We start from the raw sequence: 17,159 nt of genomic DNA on the forward strand, positions 1-17,159 counted from the left end.
CCCTGAAGAAATATGGAGGGGGGGGGGGGAATAGGGAATCTGTGGGAGGGTTGGAGGGGGTTACCATGTTATTAAAGGGGGAGTCCCTGCATTTAGAAGCTGTCTCCCCCTACCCCTCCCCAATACGGATGGACGTGAGTGGAAGCGACGCAGCGTCAATAGTGGGGGAGGGGGGAAGAAGAAATTGTACTCTCAAGTCAGGCCCCACCCTTGCTGAACCCATTTATGAGAATAGTGGGGTTCCCTTCACTCCTACCCCCCCCCCCCATGCCTCAAAGGAAGAGACAGCCACCTAGGACTCAATCAAAGAGACAGCTTTATTTTGGCTAGGAAGAAAAAGAAGTGGAAGGCACAGAGAAATGATACAGAATTATTTCTATTCCTTAAAAGTGGCACATAGCATCCATAGCCCCCTTCCCCCAAAAAGCTTTCACCACTCCAACCCTTTTGTGATCTGACGAATGCGTTCCTAACCAACTAATACTCCTCTAAAAGGGTCCACCAGGAACCCCTCTCCAACTAGCCATACATGACCCTGCTAAACATCTGGGTGTTTTTGATGGGGGAGCAAAGGGTGGTCCTGGGCCCCATGTGGCCCCCAAGGCTCTTTCTGCAGTCCTCTGCCCTTCCAGATTCCCTGCACTACCCATTTTCTGGCCTTAAAAAAAGAAGAGGGCTAACTGATCCTCCCCAAAGTCTCTAGCAGCTGCTTATTTCTTAAATAGATCCCTGGTTCAATTTAACAGCTTGTAAAATATGCCTGAATATAAGCTAGATGCTCTTTGCAGATACTAGATGCTGTCTGATAACCTGTGTTCACTATGATCACAGCAACAGTGCTTACTACCTGCACTGTTTCCCATCAAGAATATGTTTTTTAAAAAAACAGATTTATTTTTTTTTTTTACAAAATTTGCTATCTTGTTTTTCAGCCTTTGGGGCAGTCCATGTGCTCCAGGAGTGTCTCGGGAGTAGAAAACTGGACCCTGGACCCAACACAGCTACCATCCCATTTTAGGCTATCTTCATTTCAAAGAGGAGCTCCACCCAGGGCCTTTAAAAGGATTTTGAATTTATATTCTCTCTTGTGTGCAAAAGAATCCTTCAGCTTGGCATACAGCTTTCAACATCCTCTTATATCTCTACACACAGAATCTGAAATGAAATACTATGCTTCTTCCATTTATAGCTTCTGATGGAGTTTCAAGACAAGATAGCTTGCATCCCCATAACCAAGAATCCTCTCAAATCTACATACAAATCTGTCATCCAATATAATCCCCCCCCCATATCTAATTTCTGAAGTTGAGGGAGGGCTCTGTGAAATCATCTGCCTGAGTGTCCATCTATGTCAGTGGGAAGAAAAAGGGCCAAAAGTCCCATCAGAGACGGGATGGTGAGCCTCCTGCCACCACCACTGTCTCTCCCGTAATATAGTCAGCATCCGGTGAACAAAGGAAGGACACTATGCCGGAACAGTCCGCTGGTTCTCCAATTCTGAGTGAGGAAAAGAAAAGAAAAGGTCTGGTTAGAGGACACAGTAAACGAGATAGCACTAAGGGGACTCACAAACTGGGTTAACATGGAGGAGTAAACCAGGATTCTAGGAGAATCCTGGCTTACTATGCTCTAGCTATCTGCTGGACTACCCAGTTCATTCACTTCCATTCCACTCTTACAATGATAGGAACACACTGTTTTGCATGCCGCCTGAACCCAGGATCCTGACTTATTGGTCATCTTCCCATGCAAGGGTTGCCAAACAGCATTTGTTCTTTATGAATCCTGGTTTACTTGCAGCAACATGTTATGATGCCAGATTTGGATAACAAACAAACCCTGAATCCCTGAATTGTTTAGCTTGTGCCAGAAAGAGATCTAGCACACAGAGTGTTCACAGTAAATCAGCTATCCCCAGAATCTTGTCTGTCATGCTAAGAAAGCCCAAAGTGAGAGTGGATTAGAGAAAGGAAGAAGAACGGGAAGCTTAAAAGTTACAGAGATCCCAGAGAGGGATAAACAGACCTTGAAAATGTTATATCTAGACTGTAACTCAGAATCCTCCAGAAGCAAGATCAGCCTAAACTGGCAGAGGCATTCTGGGCACTATAGTCCAAAATCACGGTTAGTACTCTGTATTCACAGATTCCGTACCCACAGAGCCCACTGTCCACTGGCTTGAGATATATAATATCCAAAAAGCATACTTTGATTTTGCCTTTTTATATAAGGGACACCATTTTACTATGCCATTGTATTTAATGGGACTTGAGTATCCATGGATTTTGGCATCCATGGGAGGTTTTGGAACCAAATCCCAGCAGATACTAAGTGCCCAATGTAATAATATTCACAAATTCTGACCATGAATTGGATCATGAGAACAGACAGGGTGAACGAGGACAGGGAAAAAAGCAAAAGGAAGAAAAGATGAATCTGAATAATTGAGAAAGAATGTATGGGTCCTATACATTCAGTGAGACTATCAGAAATTAAACTCCAGGCCTAGAGAACGTGTTGTTCTACCCAGGCAGACCGGGGTCAGTTAGTAAAGGTGACAGCTCTCTAGGCAAGGCCAGGGATGAGCAGGTGACCCATGTGTCATTTTTTTTCTTGTCCTGGGGAATGGTCTGGCTATTCCCATCCCTCTGACCCTGCACCTCACCTTCTGTGTGTCTTCCAAGACCTGGGGTTAGTTAATTTGAGAACTAGCACGTGAGCGATATGCAATTTCATTGCCTTCCGCAGGACACCAACATGCATGCAGTTCATTAAAGCACACAAAAGAAACATAACTGCAATCACACAGTTGTGCCAGGATTTGTGCACTGTGCAATTTAATCAGTTTACACAACCTTTTGATGATATAGCAGTAGAGATAGGGAATTCCCAATCCAATTGCGCAATTCCTTTTTAATTTTTTTCCAAAACGGTGTGCTTGTCTATATTGGGAACTTATTTTATGGGGGAAGGGCAGCATGAATCAAAAGATTGAGGCAAAAAGTGTGAACAGAGTCCAGAAACAGATGAACAAGGGATTACTAATTCATGTGTACAGCTCTACAAACCAGGTAACTCACTGAACCCCACAATCGCAGGTGAAATCTCAGTGGGAACAGTTCTGTAAGCTATTTCTGACTAGTTTCAAGGCCTGTGAGGTTGCCCAACATAAACCCTGGGGTCTGTGACAATGAAACGCAGAGGAAAAGGGCAAGGGAAGCAAGGAACCAGCCAAGATAGTGTAGAAATCCTTTGGCACAATGTTGTGTACACTAACTGACAGCATGTCGAACTCAAAGATTAGCTCATTTAAATGATCACCACCCTCCATATGACTCTGCCCAGATATTAAGGCCAGCAGTGGAGGCCCTGCTCCTGTGCCCACTGTTAAGACTGTTTAGCTCAATGGGCATAAAGAAACAGGGCTTTCTTAGTGTTGGCCAAACGAGTTCAGCTTGGTTTTCAGTTTGCTTGAGTTCAACTGGTTCTATTCAAATTGTTCTCTTTTTTTAAAAAAAAATCTGTTTGAGGTTGATTTTCAGTAATGTATTTTACACTCTGTGAATAACCCATGCTTCCCAGACCTTGGAAAAGTCACAATTTTGGGTCACAGCTCCCAGAATCCTCCAGACATGTGACCCAACCTCCCCCACCTTTTCTAAGCTCAGTCATTTCCTGTATTAAAATCCAATGTCTTTGTTTAGGCCTATGATGCCAACTTGCTGTGCATTAATAATTTATACTAATGTGATCAATTCAAATTGCTTTATCTGTGTATCTTCTCTGCTATGTACACTGCTTTGCAAGCTTGCAGCCCCAGAAAGCACTCTAGAAATACTTTCAAGGAATACATACAGAAAGAAGATTTACTTCCAAGGGAACATGCTTATCACAGTTCCAGCAACATTCCTAAATTTCAGTAGCCAGTCACTGGCTCTCTCTAACTCAGGGAACTATAAAATACAGTCAGACCTTGGGATCTATGGGGGATCTGTTCTGGACACCCCCATACACCCCTGTGGATACAAAAAAAACCCCACAGAATGTCAAGTCCCATTGTCCCTAATGGCAATGCACCGTTATTGGGGACAATGGGGTTTGCCATCTGCACATGCTTAAATCTGTGAATGGCAAGCCCATGGATAATAAGGCTCCACTGTAATAAGACAGCCTTTGCCTAATGACAACAGCATCTATCAGGCCTGACCCATTTTGTGACCCCCCCCCCTTGCTTATTGGCTCTTGTTCCCCAACTGCCATTACACTGATGTCCTGTTTGAAAGCAGAGGTGGCAGGGAGTGGAGGTTCAGACACAGTTATCATCCTGAGTAGACAGGTCTATCTTGAGTCCCAGTCTTGGCAAAAGGTAGGGAACAAACGAAGTGACTGACTGACTGATTGGGTAGATACTTCAGGATTCAGATGTAGTGTTATAGCAGGCTCTGGACTCGCAGGATGCTTTTGAACCTTTCAATAAGCAGGCATAATCAAGTCATCTCTCTCAGGCTTCCTTGTTCCCTTTGAGCCTAGCTGCACTACCCACAGTAACCTGGGATGTTGTTATCTTTTTCTAAAAGGTAAAGGTAAAGATAAAGGTTTCCCCTTTGACATGATTGTCTAGTAGTGTCTGACTGTAGGAGATGGTGCTCATCTCTGTTACTAAGCTGAGGGATGCCAGCGTTGTCAAAGACGACTCAGTGATCATGTAGCCAGCATGACGGCCGTTACCTTTCCATTGAAGTAGTACCTATTTTTCTTTTTCTAGCAACCAGTATATTATTGCAAGCGATCCCACTCATAATGCATAGTTATTTTGCAAAGGCTTGGCCTTGAATGGGATTAAGATTCATTAGCCTGACACAAAATGTGCTCCAGGGCGAGGTGAAAAGTTTGTTGATATCGATCAAGACAGCTGCGTTTAAGGGCACTTGTTGTAGGGACTAAATGCCTGGACTTCAGAATGTACTACTGTACAGACTTAGCAAGAACTGCCTAAACATACGAAGTCAGATTATTGGTCCATCTATCCCAGCACTGACCCACAGTAGCTTTCCAGGGCCTCATCCTTTAACTGAATTCAGCAGCGCATCTTTTTGCAAGCAAAACTTGTGCCCTAGGCCTCTATCAGCCACCATCCCTTCCAGCCTCCCTCTGCTAAAACAGCATGGGAGAAATTCCACAAAGGCAGCACATGGGAGACTGAGTGGCATGGAGACAAAGTTACCTTGAGATCTGCATTTTCTCCATCACTTTCTCCAGCACGGCTTCATCTTGCCTGAGCTGAAACAGTAACATGCTTGTCAGTTCGTTTGCTCTCTTTTCTCTTTATCAGTAACAGAATTACTAACCCATGCTTCTCGTTGCAGCAAAACTCTGAGACAGATCACAATCAATTATACATAAATACTGAAATAAATACATTAAAAGGCATCAACTTTTAAAGCAAAGCAGAGGCTAAAGAGCTACAAAGTCCTTTCTAGCCCTATGACACTCTGGAGCTAAGTCAAATTTATATAGTTGTTTCTCTGATAATATTATAAACCACCTGGAGTCTCTTCTTTTTCAAAAAGTAAAGGTATCATAAAAATGTTTCAAAATTAAAAAATAAATAAAAGGCAGCTTTAGAAACAAAATGAAAAAAACCAAGTCTAGGAAGGCAGATAAAACAATCCATGGAAAGGCACAAAGGAGCAATGATGCCAGTCATTTGGAACAGCTGACAATTTTTTAAAAAAAGTGACAAAGGAGAGAACAAACAGAAGGAGGCAAAATTAATATCTTGTGCCGGGGAGTTTGACAAGCTGGGCATCACTACAGAGACCAGCCATCCTTTATCTTAGATAAAGGATGGGACATTGAAAAGATTCTCCCCACATTAGTCTCCAAGGAAGTCCAGAATCCGACAAGAGAGAACTTTTCATTCTCTGCCCTCTTTCCCTACAGCTTTTCACTCACAGCTGTGCTGAACTTGGTGCGGATCAAGCCGGGAGCAAGGCAGTTGATACGAATATTTCTGGGGGTCAATTCCTCAACATAGTTGCGCATAAGGCCCAGAAGAGCTGTCTTGCTGACGTTGTAGGGGCCCAAACTCTGGTTAAGGAGGAAGAGAAGATTAGTTACTTTCCACTTTCCCCTCCTTGAGATCCTGCAGACATCTGAGACTACAACTCCCATCTTCCCCTTCGCTTTGAGTCCCAGTTCTGGATATAGATAAACAAAATAATAAAACAATTATTATAGTCCCCAGCAAGCTGCAAACACTGGTCATTCTAGGACCTGTAGTCCAAAAAGTAACTCTGCATTTAGTCCTCAGGGTTAAGGGCCATTATTAAATAGATATCTGGAAGACTGGGGGGTCGTTCCCACTGGCGTATACCCCGGTGTACGAATCGAATCCAGGATATAGCATTCCCATTTGAAACCGATTTAACTCTAGAACTGTTCTAGAGTACCCCGCATGCGTTCCCATTTGAAATCGATTCGTAACTCGTTTCTTTTTATAAACCGCGTTAAATGCCTATGACACGGGTTAAAAAAATAGAAGGGTCGACCCTACTACTTTCCCTTGATCCGGGATAGGAATCGAAATATATCTAATGGGGACGATTTTCCTTGAATCGGGTTTACCTGTATGGGAGGAGCTGAGCGCGAGGGGCAATTGCAGAGTTTCTTTTGAAGTCACCTCAGCTGGTAGCCATGTTATCACCCCATCTTGTGCCAATGAAGTTCCACAAAAAAATACGGTAATTTATCCATCATGTGAAGGAGAACTTAGTTATCTCCAGGATCAACTACTACTACTACTATTACTGTCTACTGGATATACCTGGATCTAGGGAGGAAATGCATTATTCTAGCTGCATCCACACTACAGAAATAATCCATCTTGACACCACTTTAACTGCCACGGCTCAGTGCTACAGAATCTTATGATCTGCAGTTTGTTGTAGCACCAGAGCCCTCTGACAGAGAAACTACAATTCTTTGAATTCCATAGCATTGTGCCATGGCAGTTAAAGTGGTATAAAACTGGATTATTTCTGTGGTGCAGATGCAGCCTCTGTCCCTGTGGATGCATTTTGTTTTTAGGGGTATTAGATTAAAATCCCCATCAGACCCTCTGATTATGTCCAATGGGAAAGGATTGTGGGAGTTTTTTAGTTTGAAAAAAATCTGAAGGACCCAAGGTTCCCTACCCAATCCATTTTCTCTAAACCAGACATCATTTAATCAGTGCATTTTTAAAGCAGAGTGGAGGTAAGTGGACACATACAATTTAATCAGTGAAATGTGTGATTCCCATCCCTGTTTCAATGCCTTCTGCAAGTTACTGCAAACCAAAAATCCAAATAATCCCCAATATATATATATATATATATATATATATATATATATCTCATATTTGTTCACCCTTTTTTCTAAGCTTTGATAAGAGTTCCAGGGATTTTTATTCTTTTTAATATAAGTATTTTTCTGCTGGTGAGCATGGTAATAAAATTGCTAGGATACTGATGTCTGTACATGTATTTTCTTTATGTAATGACCTTCTCCTCTCTTCTTTTTTAAAATCACTTTCAACACAATCTGAATGTCAGGTTAGTGTGTAGCAGAGAGGCTTCTACTTATGAACTGACTGAATGGGGGAATGGACACTCAGTAACAATTTATTTTAAAATGCCCGGCAAGTTCATGGTGTTCTCTTTCAGCAACATTGTCTTCTGGAAAACATATCCAAGGGCAGCCATGTTGGCCTTACAGCAAAGTACAATAATGTCCAAAATCTACAAAACAGTGATATTTTTATTGGCTGACCAAAATGCACCAAATACATGATGCAAGCTGTCGAAGCTCCATTGGCTTCTTCATCAGGCAAAGGTGTTAAAAATCAAACAGGAGACAGACAAAAAATGAGGATGATGGAGTCATAGGCCTACATTTTGCCAAGATGTTGTTATATTTGTTCTCAATTAAGATAGTACAGAGAACAAATATACAACCTCTTGACAAATGTAGGCCTATGACTCCAACCTTGTCATTTTTGTGTCTTTCTCCTGTTTGAGTTTTAGCACTTTTGCCTGATGAAGAAGCCAGTGGAGCTTCGAAAGCTTGCATTATATATTTTGTGCATTTTGGTCAGCCAATAAAGGTATTCCTGTTTTGTGGATTTTGGATGTTATTGTACTGAATTCTGGAGCTCCTTTTCAGAAACTACAGGAGGGGGCTCAGCCATTTCTAGCCCCCCAAAAGGAGACATGGGATCACTGAATGAGGAAGGATGCAACAGACTCACCGAGAAAGGGGAATATGCAGCAATGGACGAGACCAGTACAATGGAACCACCTCTGTAAGGGAAGGAAGGGAGAAAAGAGACAGAATATAGTACGGTTGCTCCCCATTTTCATTCTGTTTCACCCCTTTCCTCTATGCCACCCACCCCTGCCTACATTAGAGTGGGCCTTTGGTATCTGCTGGGGTTTGGTTCCAGGACCCCTCGTGGATACCAAAATCAGTGGAGACTCAAGTCCCATTAAATACAATGACATAGTAACATGGTTTCCCTTATATAAAATGACAAAATCAAGGTTTGCTTTTTGGAATATATATATATATATATATATATTCAAGCTATGGGTGGTTGAATCCACAGATAAAAAAATCCATGGATACTTAGGGCTGACTGTGTTTGATGCATGACATGTACTCAGGAAAAAGGCTACTGTTAAAACAGAGTATGGAGAAAGAGAATGGTTCCCAATTGGAAAGAGGATCAAGCAAGGGTATATTCCGTCACCCTATTTGTTCAACCTGTATGCAGAAAATATCATATGCAGAGCAGGTTTAGACTCAGAGGAAGAGACATCAACAGCCTAACTTGTTGTCTGGACAAGTTTTAGTGAAGTTTCAAAAATCAGCTGCCATTTCCAGGGGAAGCCATCCTTTGTCACTCACCCTCTCTTCTCCATGTGAGGCACCACCAGTTGAACCAGCATGGCAGCAGCCTTTACATTGATATCCAAAATCTATAAATAAGTAAAAAGAAAAGCTGCTTGAAAAACTGGGGGTTTACAGCCCATTCTCTCCTTGTCTAGCTCCCACTTTGTGCTACTCTGGTCTCTTTTATATTATACAGTCATAGCACTTTGAGCACAGTTTAACTGTCATGGCTCCAAACTCTCATGTGATTTGTAGTTTGGTGATAGACTTAGTATTCTCTGCCAAAAGGTACAAGTGCCTTACCAAACTACAGCCTCCCTGGCTGACTTCTGCTTCCCATTAAGCTCCTGTTAAAAGCACAGGAGCCAGCCAGAATGGTTTTTTTTGCCATTGGTAAGTTGGCAACTTTCCACCAACAGTCTACCACAACACCCTCCCTTTCCCAGTGTTACCTTGTCCCAGACATCTTCTGAAGCACCAAGGATACTGCCGAAATAAGGGTTCACGGCCGCATTAGACACCAAAATATCAATTCCTCCATGGCGCTCAAGGGCCTAAAGCAAGAGGCCAGAAAGGAAACAACAAAAGCAACATTAATTATACTTGCTTATTGCATATAACCTTTACTACTGTTTTGATTTCATGGGATGAGACTTTAAGGCATAGCTGAATTTTCAACCCCTGGGAGTAAGCACTGGCAGAAATGGAAAAACAGGTCTGGCGAAAACTATGCAGATAAGGCAATTAGAAGGGAGGAAAATGGGTTCTTCCTTACAGTCCAGCCTTACACAACCTGGTCTACCCTCTAAATCAGGGGTGGGTTGGGGGCCTCCAAGCCACAGAAGAGGCTGTGAGGCCAGATAGATCATAAAGGTAGATATCCTTCATGGGGATATTTCTAGGAAGGTATGGGGGTGCGGACCACACAAGGTGACATCTCAGAGGATGGTGTTTGCTTTCTGATGTGGAGTGTATCCCTGCATCTCTCCACAGATAGACTGGAGCTCCCAGAGACAGAAGGTCCTGGGAAGGACCTAGTCTTCCCATCTGCAGCAAGCAGGCTGGCTAGGATGCTGTTGGCACACTATAGGCAACTCCTGGAGGTCTCCCCCACTGCCGAATGGTCCCCTTTAGGACCAGGCAGGTAGACAAGAACACCCCGGGACATGGACAGTCCTATTGGGTGCCCCAGTTCACCAGCCATTGGCTTAAGTAGACTGAGTAGACAGGAGCCCTCGTGGTTCGGTGGTTAAAGGCCAGTACTGCAGCCCCTCACTCACAAAACCACAAGGCTGTGAGTTCGATCCCACCTAGAGGCTCAGGGTCGACACAGCCTTGCATCCTTCTGAGGTTGCTAAAATGAGCACCCAGCTTGTTGGGGGCAATCAGCTTACAACTGTAAACTGCTCAGAGACTGCTTAGTGTGGTATGAAGTGGTATATAAATGAAGCTGCTATTGCTATTGCTCTTCCATAGCAGCTTGGTCTACTCCTGAGGGACTCTTGGCCTGGTGGCTCCGAACCTGGGGATGTCAGCATGAGCTACCACGCTGGTGTGACACCAACCTTAGTGACGCCACTGTTCCTTCAGTAAACATTGTCCACCATTACTGACCTTCTCAACAGAGAACATCTTACAAGTGCCTAAAAAACCCCAGGGGTGCATCTGAAAACCCACCTTCTCACACCCACTTTAGGCAGAGCAAAATAACTGCGACTCACCTCATGTCAACATAGGTCTCTTTCGCACTACATAGTTGTAGCACTTTGATACCATATAGCAATAGCAAGTACATTTCTATACTACTTATCAGTGCACTTAAGCACTCCCTAAGCAGTTTACAATGTATAATCTAATTGCCCTCAACAAGCTGGGTACTCATTTTAGTGACTTCAGAAGGATGCCAGGCTGAGTCAAGCTTGAGCCCTTGGCTGGTATTAAACTTCACAACCTTGTGGTTTGTGAGTGAGTGGTTGCAAAACAGACATTTAACCACTGCACCACCAGGGCTCCATCCTATGGAATTCCGGGATTTGTAGTTTGGTGAAGTATTTAGACTTTTTCTGCTAGAGAGTTCTAATGCCTCACCAAACTACAAACCCCCAAATTCTGCAGAAAGTGCTATCAAACTGCTGTAATTGTGCAGGTTGGGGGGGAAAAGTAGAACCAAAGAACCCCAACTCTCACCGCATTGATAAGACGCTGCCTGTCTTCAGCTTTCCCCACGTGGCACACCAAACCCGACACGCTGAGGTTCTCTGTTTGCAACTTGGCCACAGCCTGGTCCACGTTGGCTTGTTTTCGGCTGCTCACAACCACATGGGCACCATCTTGAGCCAGGCGGCGAGCAATTGCCAAGCCAATTCTAGAAAGAAACAGTATGTAGGCATGTGAGGAATTTTATAGGGAAAGGATAGGGAGAAATCAAACTGCTTACAATAGGGGTGAGGAACGCATGTCCCTCCAAATTTTGCGGGACTACAACTCCCATCAGGTGATGAGAAGAGTTATAGTCCTACAACAAACATATGGAGGTACACAGGTTCCCTATGCCTGATGCATTAGTTCTATTACAGAGGATTACAGAGTGTTAGCTCTGAGAATGGAGAGCTGAACACCTCTGTTTTTTAAAATGTTGTGTAAATTGTTGTTAATATTATTTTGTTTTGTTTGTACATCCAAGGGTAGCCATGTTGGTCGTATAGCAAAGTGCAATAACATCCAAAATTGATAAAACAGTGATACCTTTATACGAACAACCAAAATGCACAATACATGATGCAAGCTTTCAAAGCTCCACTGGCTTCTTCATCAGGCAAAGGTGCTAAAAATGTTAAGAATGAAACCAACAGTTCTGATCAAGGAGTAGAGAAGAACTCAGGTACTTATCCACGGTGTGTTACTATTTTTTAAAACTTACATGAGTGACATATGGGGTTAATCACACAATCCTGTATCTATTTAAAATCTACATTTCAAGTGTCCTGGCTTTTGGTTTGGCTGTTGGACTCTGGAGACGTTCAATTCCCAGCTCAGCCACAAAACCCACTGGGTGACCCTGGGCAAGTCACACACTCTCAGCCTCCAGGGAAGGGAATGGCAAACCTCCTCGGAACAAAACCCTGTGATAGGGTTGTCATAAGTCGGAAGGTACACAACAACAACAACAACAAAATCAGCCATGAGCGGGGGGAGTGTCTTATGGGACATATTTCAGATTCCTGTCTGAAATATGGATCCCAAGTGGCCATCTTTGGAGGGCTGTTGTAAGAATCCCAAGATAAAGTGTGCGTGAAGCACTCTGAGCATTAAGAATAATTGATTTTTTAAAAAAGCCCTCGCTAAATCTGCTTACCTGCCAAAATACAAGGGAGAGCCGGATCAACCTTTTGAAGAATACGCTAAGACTTTTAATCTGATCCTTCGGAGGCTTTTAAAATCCGAATTCTTTGGTGAAAAACTCAGGGGCTCTAATTTAGGAACAAAAAAAAAATGACTCAAGAATTAAAAGCTCCGATTATCTGGAGGGTTTAAGAGGAGCTGGAGATTACCCCCAACCCCTCTTTTATTCCTCTCCCAGCGCAACCGTCGCATAGTGGTTTCAGTGTTGGAATATGACTCTGGAGGCCAGGGTTCGATTTCTCACTCAGTAATTGAAACCCACTGGGTGGCCTTGGGAAAGTCACACTCTCTCAGCCTCAGAGGATGACAATGGCAAATCTCTGAACAAATCTTGCCAGGAAAACCCTGTGATAGGGTTGCCCTAAGTCGGAAACGACTTGAAGGCACACAGCAACAGTGCCAGCACTCCATTTCATGATCCTGCAGAAGCCACAGTACAAGCAAGAGTGCCCCTGGGGGAGTGCAGAGTGCTCGCAATGATACTTACAACAGCTGCTTCTGAACTCAAGAGGGTGGCCAAGGGACTTGGATGAGCAAACTAGAGAGGCACTCACCCTTCGGTGGAGGCAGTCACCAGGGCTACTTTGTCGGCAAGGATGCCACGGCTTGTGGCGCTGGTGCGATTCATCCTGACAACACGACTCACAGCTTGCCTGGAGTGTGGGAAGGCAGCAAAGGCTCGATGAAACATCCCACTCTCTCGTCCAGTCCCACAGTTCCTCCTCTGGACTCTGCCCTGAAGGACAAGGAGCAACTGTAATTTATCAACCAAAGATTAGAACAAGGGTCTTGCAAAATCATCTCCCCTTTTGCAACCTCACCGCCCTCCTCCTCTAGCAACATTGCAAAAGTGCATTGCCTTGCCCAATTTGGTTTTGGGAGTACAGCTCCCAAAATCCCCCATCTGGCAATATCCCACTTTCCCCAAAAAAATTGGGACTCAAAGCAGCTTACACTTTAAAAGCCCAGGACAAGTTTAAAATGCATTAATGCAACGCCAGAACTGTCAAAAAATATTTTCTAAACCTTTTATTGGATTTCAAAAATATGATTACAAAGAAAAAGGCACAAAGGGAAAAAAGGAGACAAGAAGAAGCATGCAGGATATGGAGATTGCAACACCAAAGCTTGAAATGTTTGCACTGCAATTCCCATTCCTTCCATTCAGCGTGACTTTTAGCCACACAGTTCCACAGCCATGCCACGCCATACGTTTAAAAAGTTACTTTTTTGGTACTACAAACTCCTTGCATCCCAGAATGGCTTTTAGGTACAAAACACACTACAGAAATTTATCTTTAAATTAAATTTAAATCTTTAACTGCCCTGGCTGATTGCTAGGGAATCCTGGGAACTGTAGTTTTGTGATCCATTTTAGCCTTCTCTATCAAGATACCTCTAGTGCCACAATAAACTACAATTTCCAGGATTTCCTAACACTGAGCCAAGGCAGTTAAAGCAGTCTCAAGCTGGATTATTTCCAGTGTGTTTGGGACCTCAACTTCCCAGTGCAAAGAATCTGCAGTGTAATGCAACAGCTCGGGAAAGATACTACAACTCCCACAATCCCCATTGAGCATAGCTTTTAACTATGCAATGCAGGGGAAAAGTAATGCAATGCCAAAATAGAGGTGTGTGTGTGTGTGTGTGTATCTATGTGTGCATATACATACATACATATATATATTTATGTGTGTGTGTGTGTGCTATATATATATACACACACACAGTATATATCTGGACTACAGTTCCCCAAATCCTCCCACAAGCATGGCCTTTGCAAGTTGCAATGTCATACCAGAGCTCAGGGAAAAGTTATTTTCTTGGACTACAGTATCCGGAATCCCCCAACCAGCAAGCCCTTTAATGCAAACAGACTCTTTTTAAACCACAACTTCCAAAAATCTTGCAACACAGCCCACCCTGGCAGCTGGGGATTCTGGGCACTGCAATGCAAAAGTGTCTTTTCACAAGTTTGGGCATTGCATTGTTCTTTCCTCCTCATTTGCAGTGATTAATCTGTCCCCTTCCTTTCTCCTGGATTTTTGTCTCAGCAGCTAGGGACCCTTCTGGGCTGCACCCCAAAAACGCCTTACCTTGTGGGGAGACTCTGCTCCAGCAAGCAATCCCCTGGGAAGAAAACAGGAAGAAGAAGGCAAGGAGCGCCTGGAGTCCAGTGGGTGAGCGGCTGCCCTCTGGTGGACAACGCCGAGAATGCACTGGGGGAGAGAGAATGATAAGAGAGCTTCCAGGACTCACTTCTGTTCTGCCTGAATTTTGCAATGAAGGGCCTGGGTTCGAATGCAGAGCTTGGAAACTGAATCCCTGAATGAGTCCCTACTCGACTATGGCTGCATTCCCACTTACCAATAAATCGCTTTGCAAACCGAATCGGTGGATCGGTTCGGCAGCAGAGCGTGGTTCACGCTACATTTGCCCTGATCACATTTCTTGCTGCAAAATAAAATAAAATAACCCACATTCACGAATGAATCGATTCAAAATGGACCCGCTACAGCTGGTCAAAGGGCACATTTGAATCGATTCCGATCCACATCTGGGTCACATTTGCGCAGAATTGATTTATCCAAAACACCAGTGTCAAAAATACGCAGGTTGAATGGATCTAGCGCGTGGCCCTCCCTCTCTGAATCACTTCAGCAATTCAGTTCAAGTGCAAACTAGGGTCATTTAAACTGGTTCAAACCGATTTGCGATCCGGTTTAAAAGGTAGTGGGAATGAGGCCTATATTTCCAAACCTCAAAAGGATCACTTCTACACACACACACCACTTGCATCTCATAGAGTCATAGGGTGCATCTTCACTTTAGAAATAATACAGTTTGATACCATATTACACAATCCTGGGATTTGTAGATTGTTGGCGCCAGCATGGTGCAGTGGTTTGAACATTTGACTACGACTCTGGAAGCCATGGTTTGAATCCCAGTTCGCCCATCTAAACCCACTGAGTGGCCTTGGGCAAGTCACACTCTCTCAGCCTCAGAGGATGACAATGACAAAGGCTCTGAAGAAACTTGCCAAGAAAACTCTTAGGGTCTCCATAAATTGGAGATGAAGGTTCAGCCGTGGGAATGCACTGAGTGAACTTGGGCAAATCACATTCTCTTGCCCTCAGAGGATGGCAATGGCAACCCCTCTTCTGAAGAAACTTGCCAAGAAAACCCTTAGGGTCACCATAAGTCGGAAACGACTTGAAGGTAGACACAGCAACAACAACAACAACGAGGCACCAGCATGCTTTGGCAGAGAAGGGTGAAGACCTTGTAAAACTAGGGATGCCATAACCCAGCGGCCCCCGTGACAAACCCACTTTTGGAGGCCCCCTCCCGGTCCCGGTCCGGTTTGGCCCCCGGTTCGGGGCCCGCACGGCGCCAACCCACCTTCCCCTGCCTCCCTGCGTGGCCGCACCACCCACCTCCTCCTCCGTTCCAGGCCTTGTGGAGGAAGCAAAGGAGGAGGCGAAGGAGGAGGCGGTGTGCGGGGGGAGGCAGGGGAGGGGGGCAGGGAGGTGGGGAGGGGGGTGCGGGCACGTGCAGGAGGCACACCTCCTCCTCCTCCTCCTCCTCCTCCTCCATTGCAGGCCGCACCAAGCGGAGGAGGAGGCAGAGGTGCTGCCTGGCTTGGTGCTCCTTGCGCGCGCCAGCACAGCAGGCACTGGCAGGCAACCACCCACCACCTCCTCTGTTTGGTGTGCCTCTGTGCTGGGCACTTTCTTGGGCCCGGGAGGCGGAGGCAGAGGAGGAGGCTGAGGCGGAGGTGGGTGGCTGCCTGCTTACTGCCTTGACACTGTCTCCCAGGCCCCAGGGAAGGCTTGGAAACGGCCTCCTCCAAGCCTTCCCTGGGGCTTGGGGGACACTGTCTCCCAGGCCCCAGGGAGGCCTTGGACAAGGTTTTAAAATGTAGGACCTTTTTTTTTAATTTCCTGGCAAGGATTTTTTTTTTTTTAAAGGTCCTACATTTTAAAACCATGTCCTACATTTTTCCCGGTTTGGAGGCCCTCAGGGATGGCAACCCTATGTAAAACTACACATCCCAGGATTCCATAGTGCTTAAAGTGGTGTCTTTAAGCTGAAGTATTTCTATAGTGTTGTTGTTGTTGTTGTGTGTCTTCAATTCACTTCCAACTTATGACGACTCTAAGGCAAACCCATTATGTGGGTTTTCTTGGCAAGCTTTGCTCAGAGGAGGTTTGCCATTGCCTTCTCTTGAGGCTGAGAGAGTGTGACTTTGCCCAAGGTCACCCAGTGGGTTTCATGGCTGAGCTGAGACTCAAACTCTGGACTCCGGAGTCACAGTCCAACAACAAACCACTATGCCACCCATATAATCCTTGGAGTTTATGACAATGGGGATTACTTTGGCATTAAAGAGAGATTAAAGCGCATTGAAAGCATCCCACAAACAAAGTGAAAATGGCAAGTAATTGCATGAATGATTATCACATGCAATGGCGCAAATAAAGTAAAACGATGTGCTTTAATGCTTTTTTGTGACCACTTTAATGGTAGGTTTTGTGTGACATTGTGTGAAATCCTTTCACGTAATTATGCAAATTTTCCAGGATACTGATGGGATAATCTCCTGATCTCTTTCATGTGATAAGCTCCCTAGAGGTGGAAGGGGCCTTATGGGCCACCTATTCCAACCCCAGACAGAGCATCCCAGCGGGGAAAGTCCAGGGCCTCATTCCCATTTACAAATAAATCAGTTTGCAATCTGAATCAATGAATCAGTTTGACAAGGGAGCGCAGTTCACACTACATTTGCCCTGATCGCATTTTCTTGTTGTAAATAACCC

General features: G+C 44.5%; 1 protein-coding gene across 2 annotated transcripts; it reads right to left on the reverse strand.

The window, feature by feature from the left end:
* Positions 1 to 299: 299 nt before the first annotated feature.
* Positions 300 to 14,510, reverse strand: LOC149304222 (dehydrogenase/reductase SDR family member 4-like). 2 transcript variants are annotated; one of them, XM_089481017.1, is made up of 9 exons: positions 14,433 to 14,510; positions 12,891 to 13,072; positions 11,122 to 11,299; positions 9,387 to 9,488; positions 8,950 to 9,020; positions 8,291 to 8,342; positions 5,956 to 6,090; positions 5,225 to 5,280; positions 300 to 1,497 (listed from the first exon to the last, which is right to left on the reverse strand). In XM_089481017.1, the coding sequence occupies exons 2-9, from the start codon at positions 13,025 to 13,027 to the stop codon at positions 1,383 to 1,385; spliced, it is 846 nt and encodes a 281-aa protein (XP_089337143.1). In that variant the 5' UTR covers positions 13,028 to 13,072; positions 14,433 to 14,510; the 3' UTR covers positions 300 to 1,382. The 2 variants fall into 2 exon arrangements, with proteins under 2 accessions (XP_089337143.1, XP_089337142.1); XM_089481016.1 differs by lacking the exon at positions 9,387 to 9,488 and having other exon boundaries at positions 14,433 to 14,486.
* Positions 14,511 to 17,159: the final 2,649 nt, after the last annotated feature.

The sequence above is a fragment of the Sceloporus occidentalis genome, unplaced genomic scaffold (assembly GCF_023333645.1).
Source record: "Sceloporus occidentalis isolate IW3139 unplaced genomic scaffold, rSceOcc1.0.p SCAF_14, whole genome shotgun sequence".
Classification (NCBI taxonomy): domain Eukaryota; kingdom Metazoa; phylum Chordata; class Lepidosauria; order Squamata; family Phrynosomatidae; genus Sceloporus; species Sceloporus occidentalis.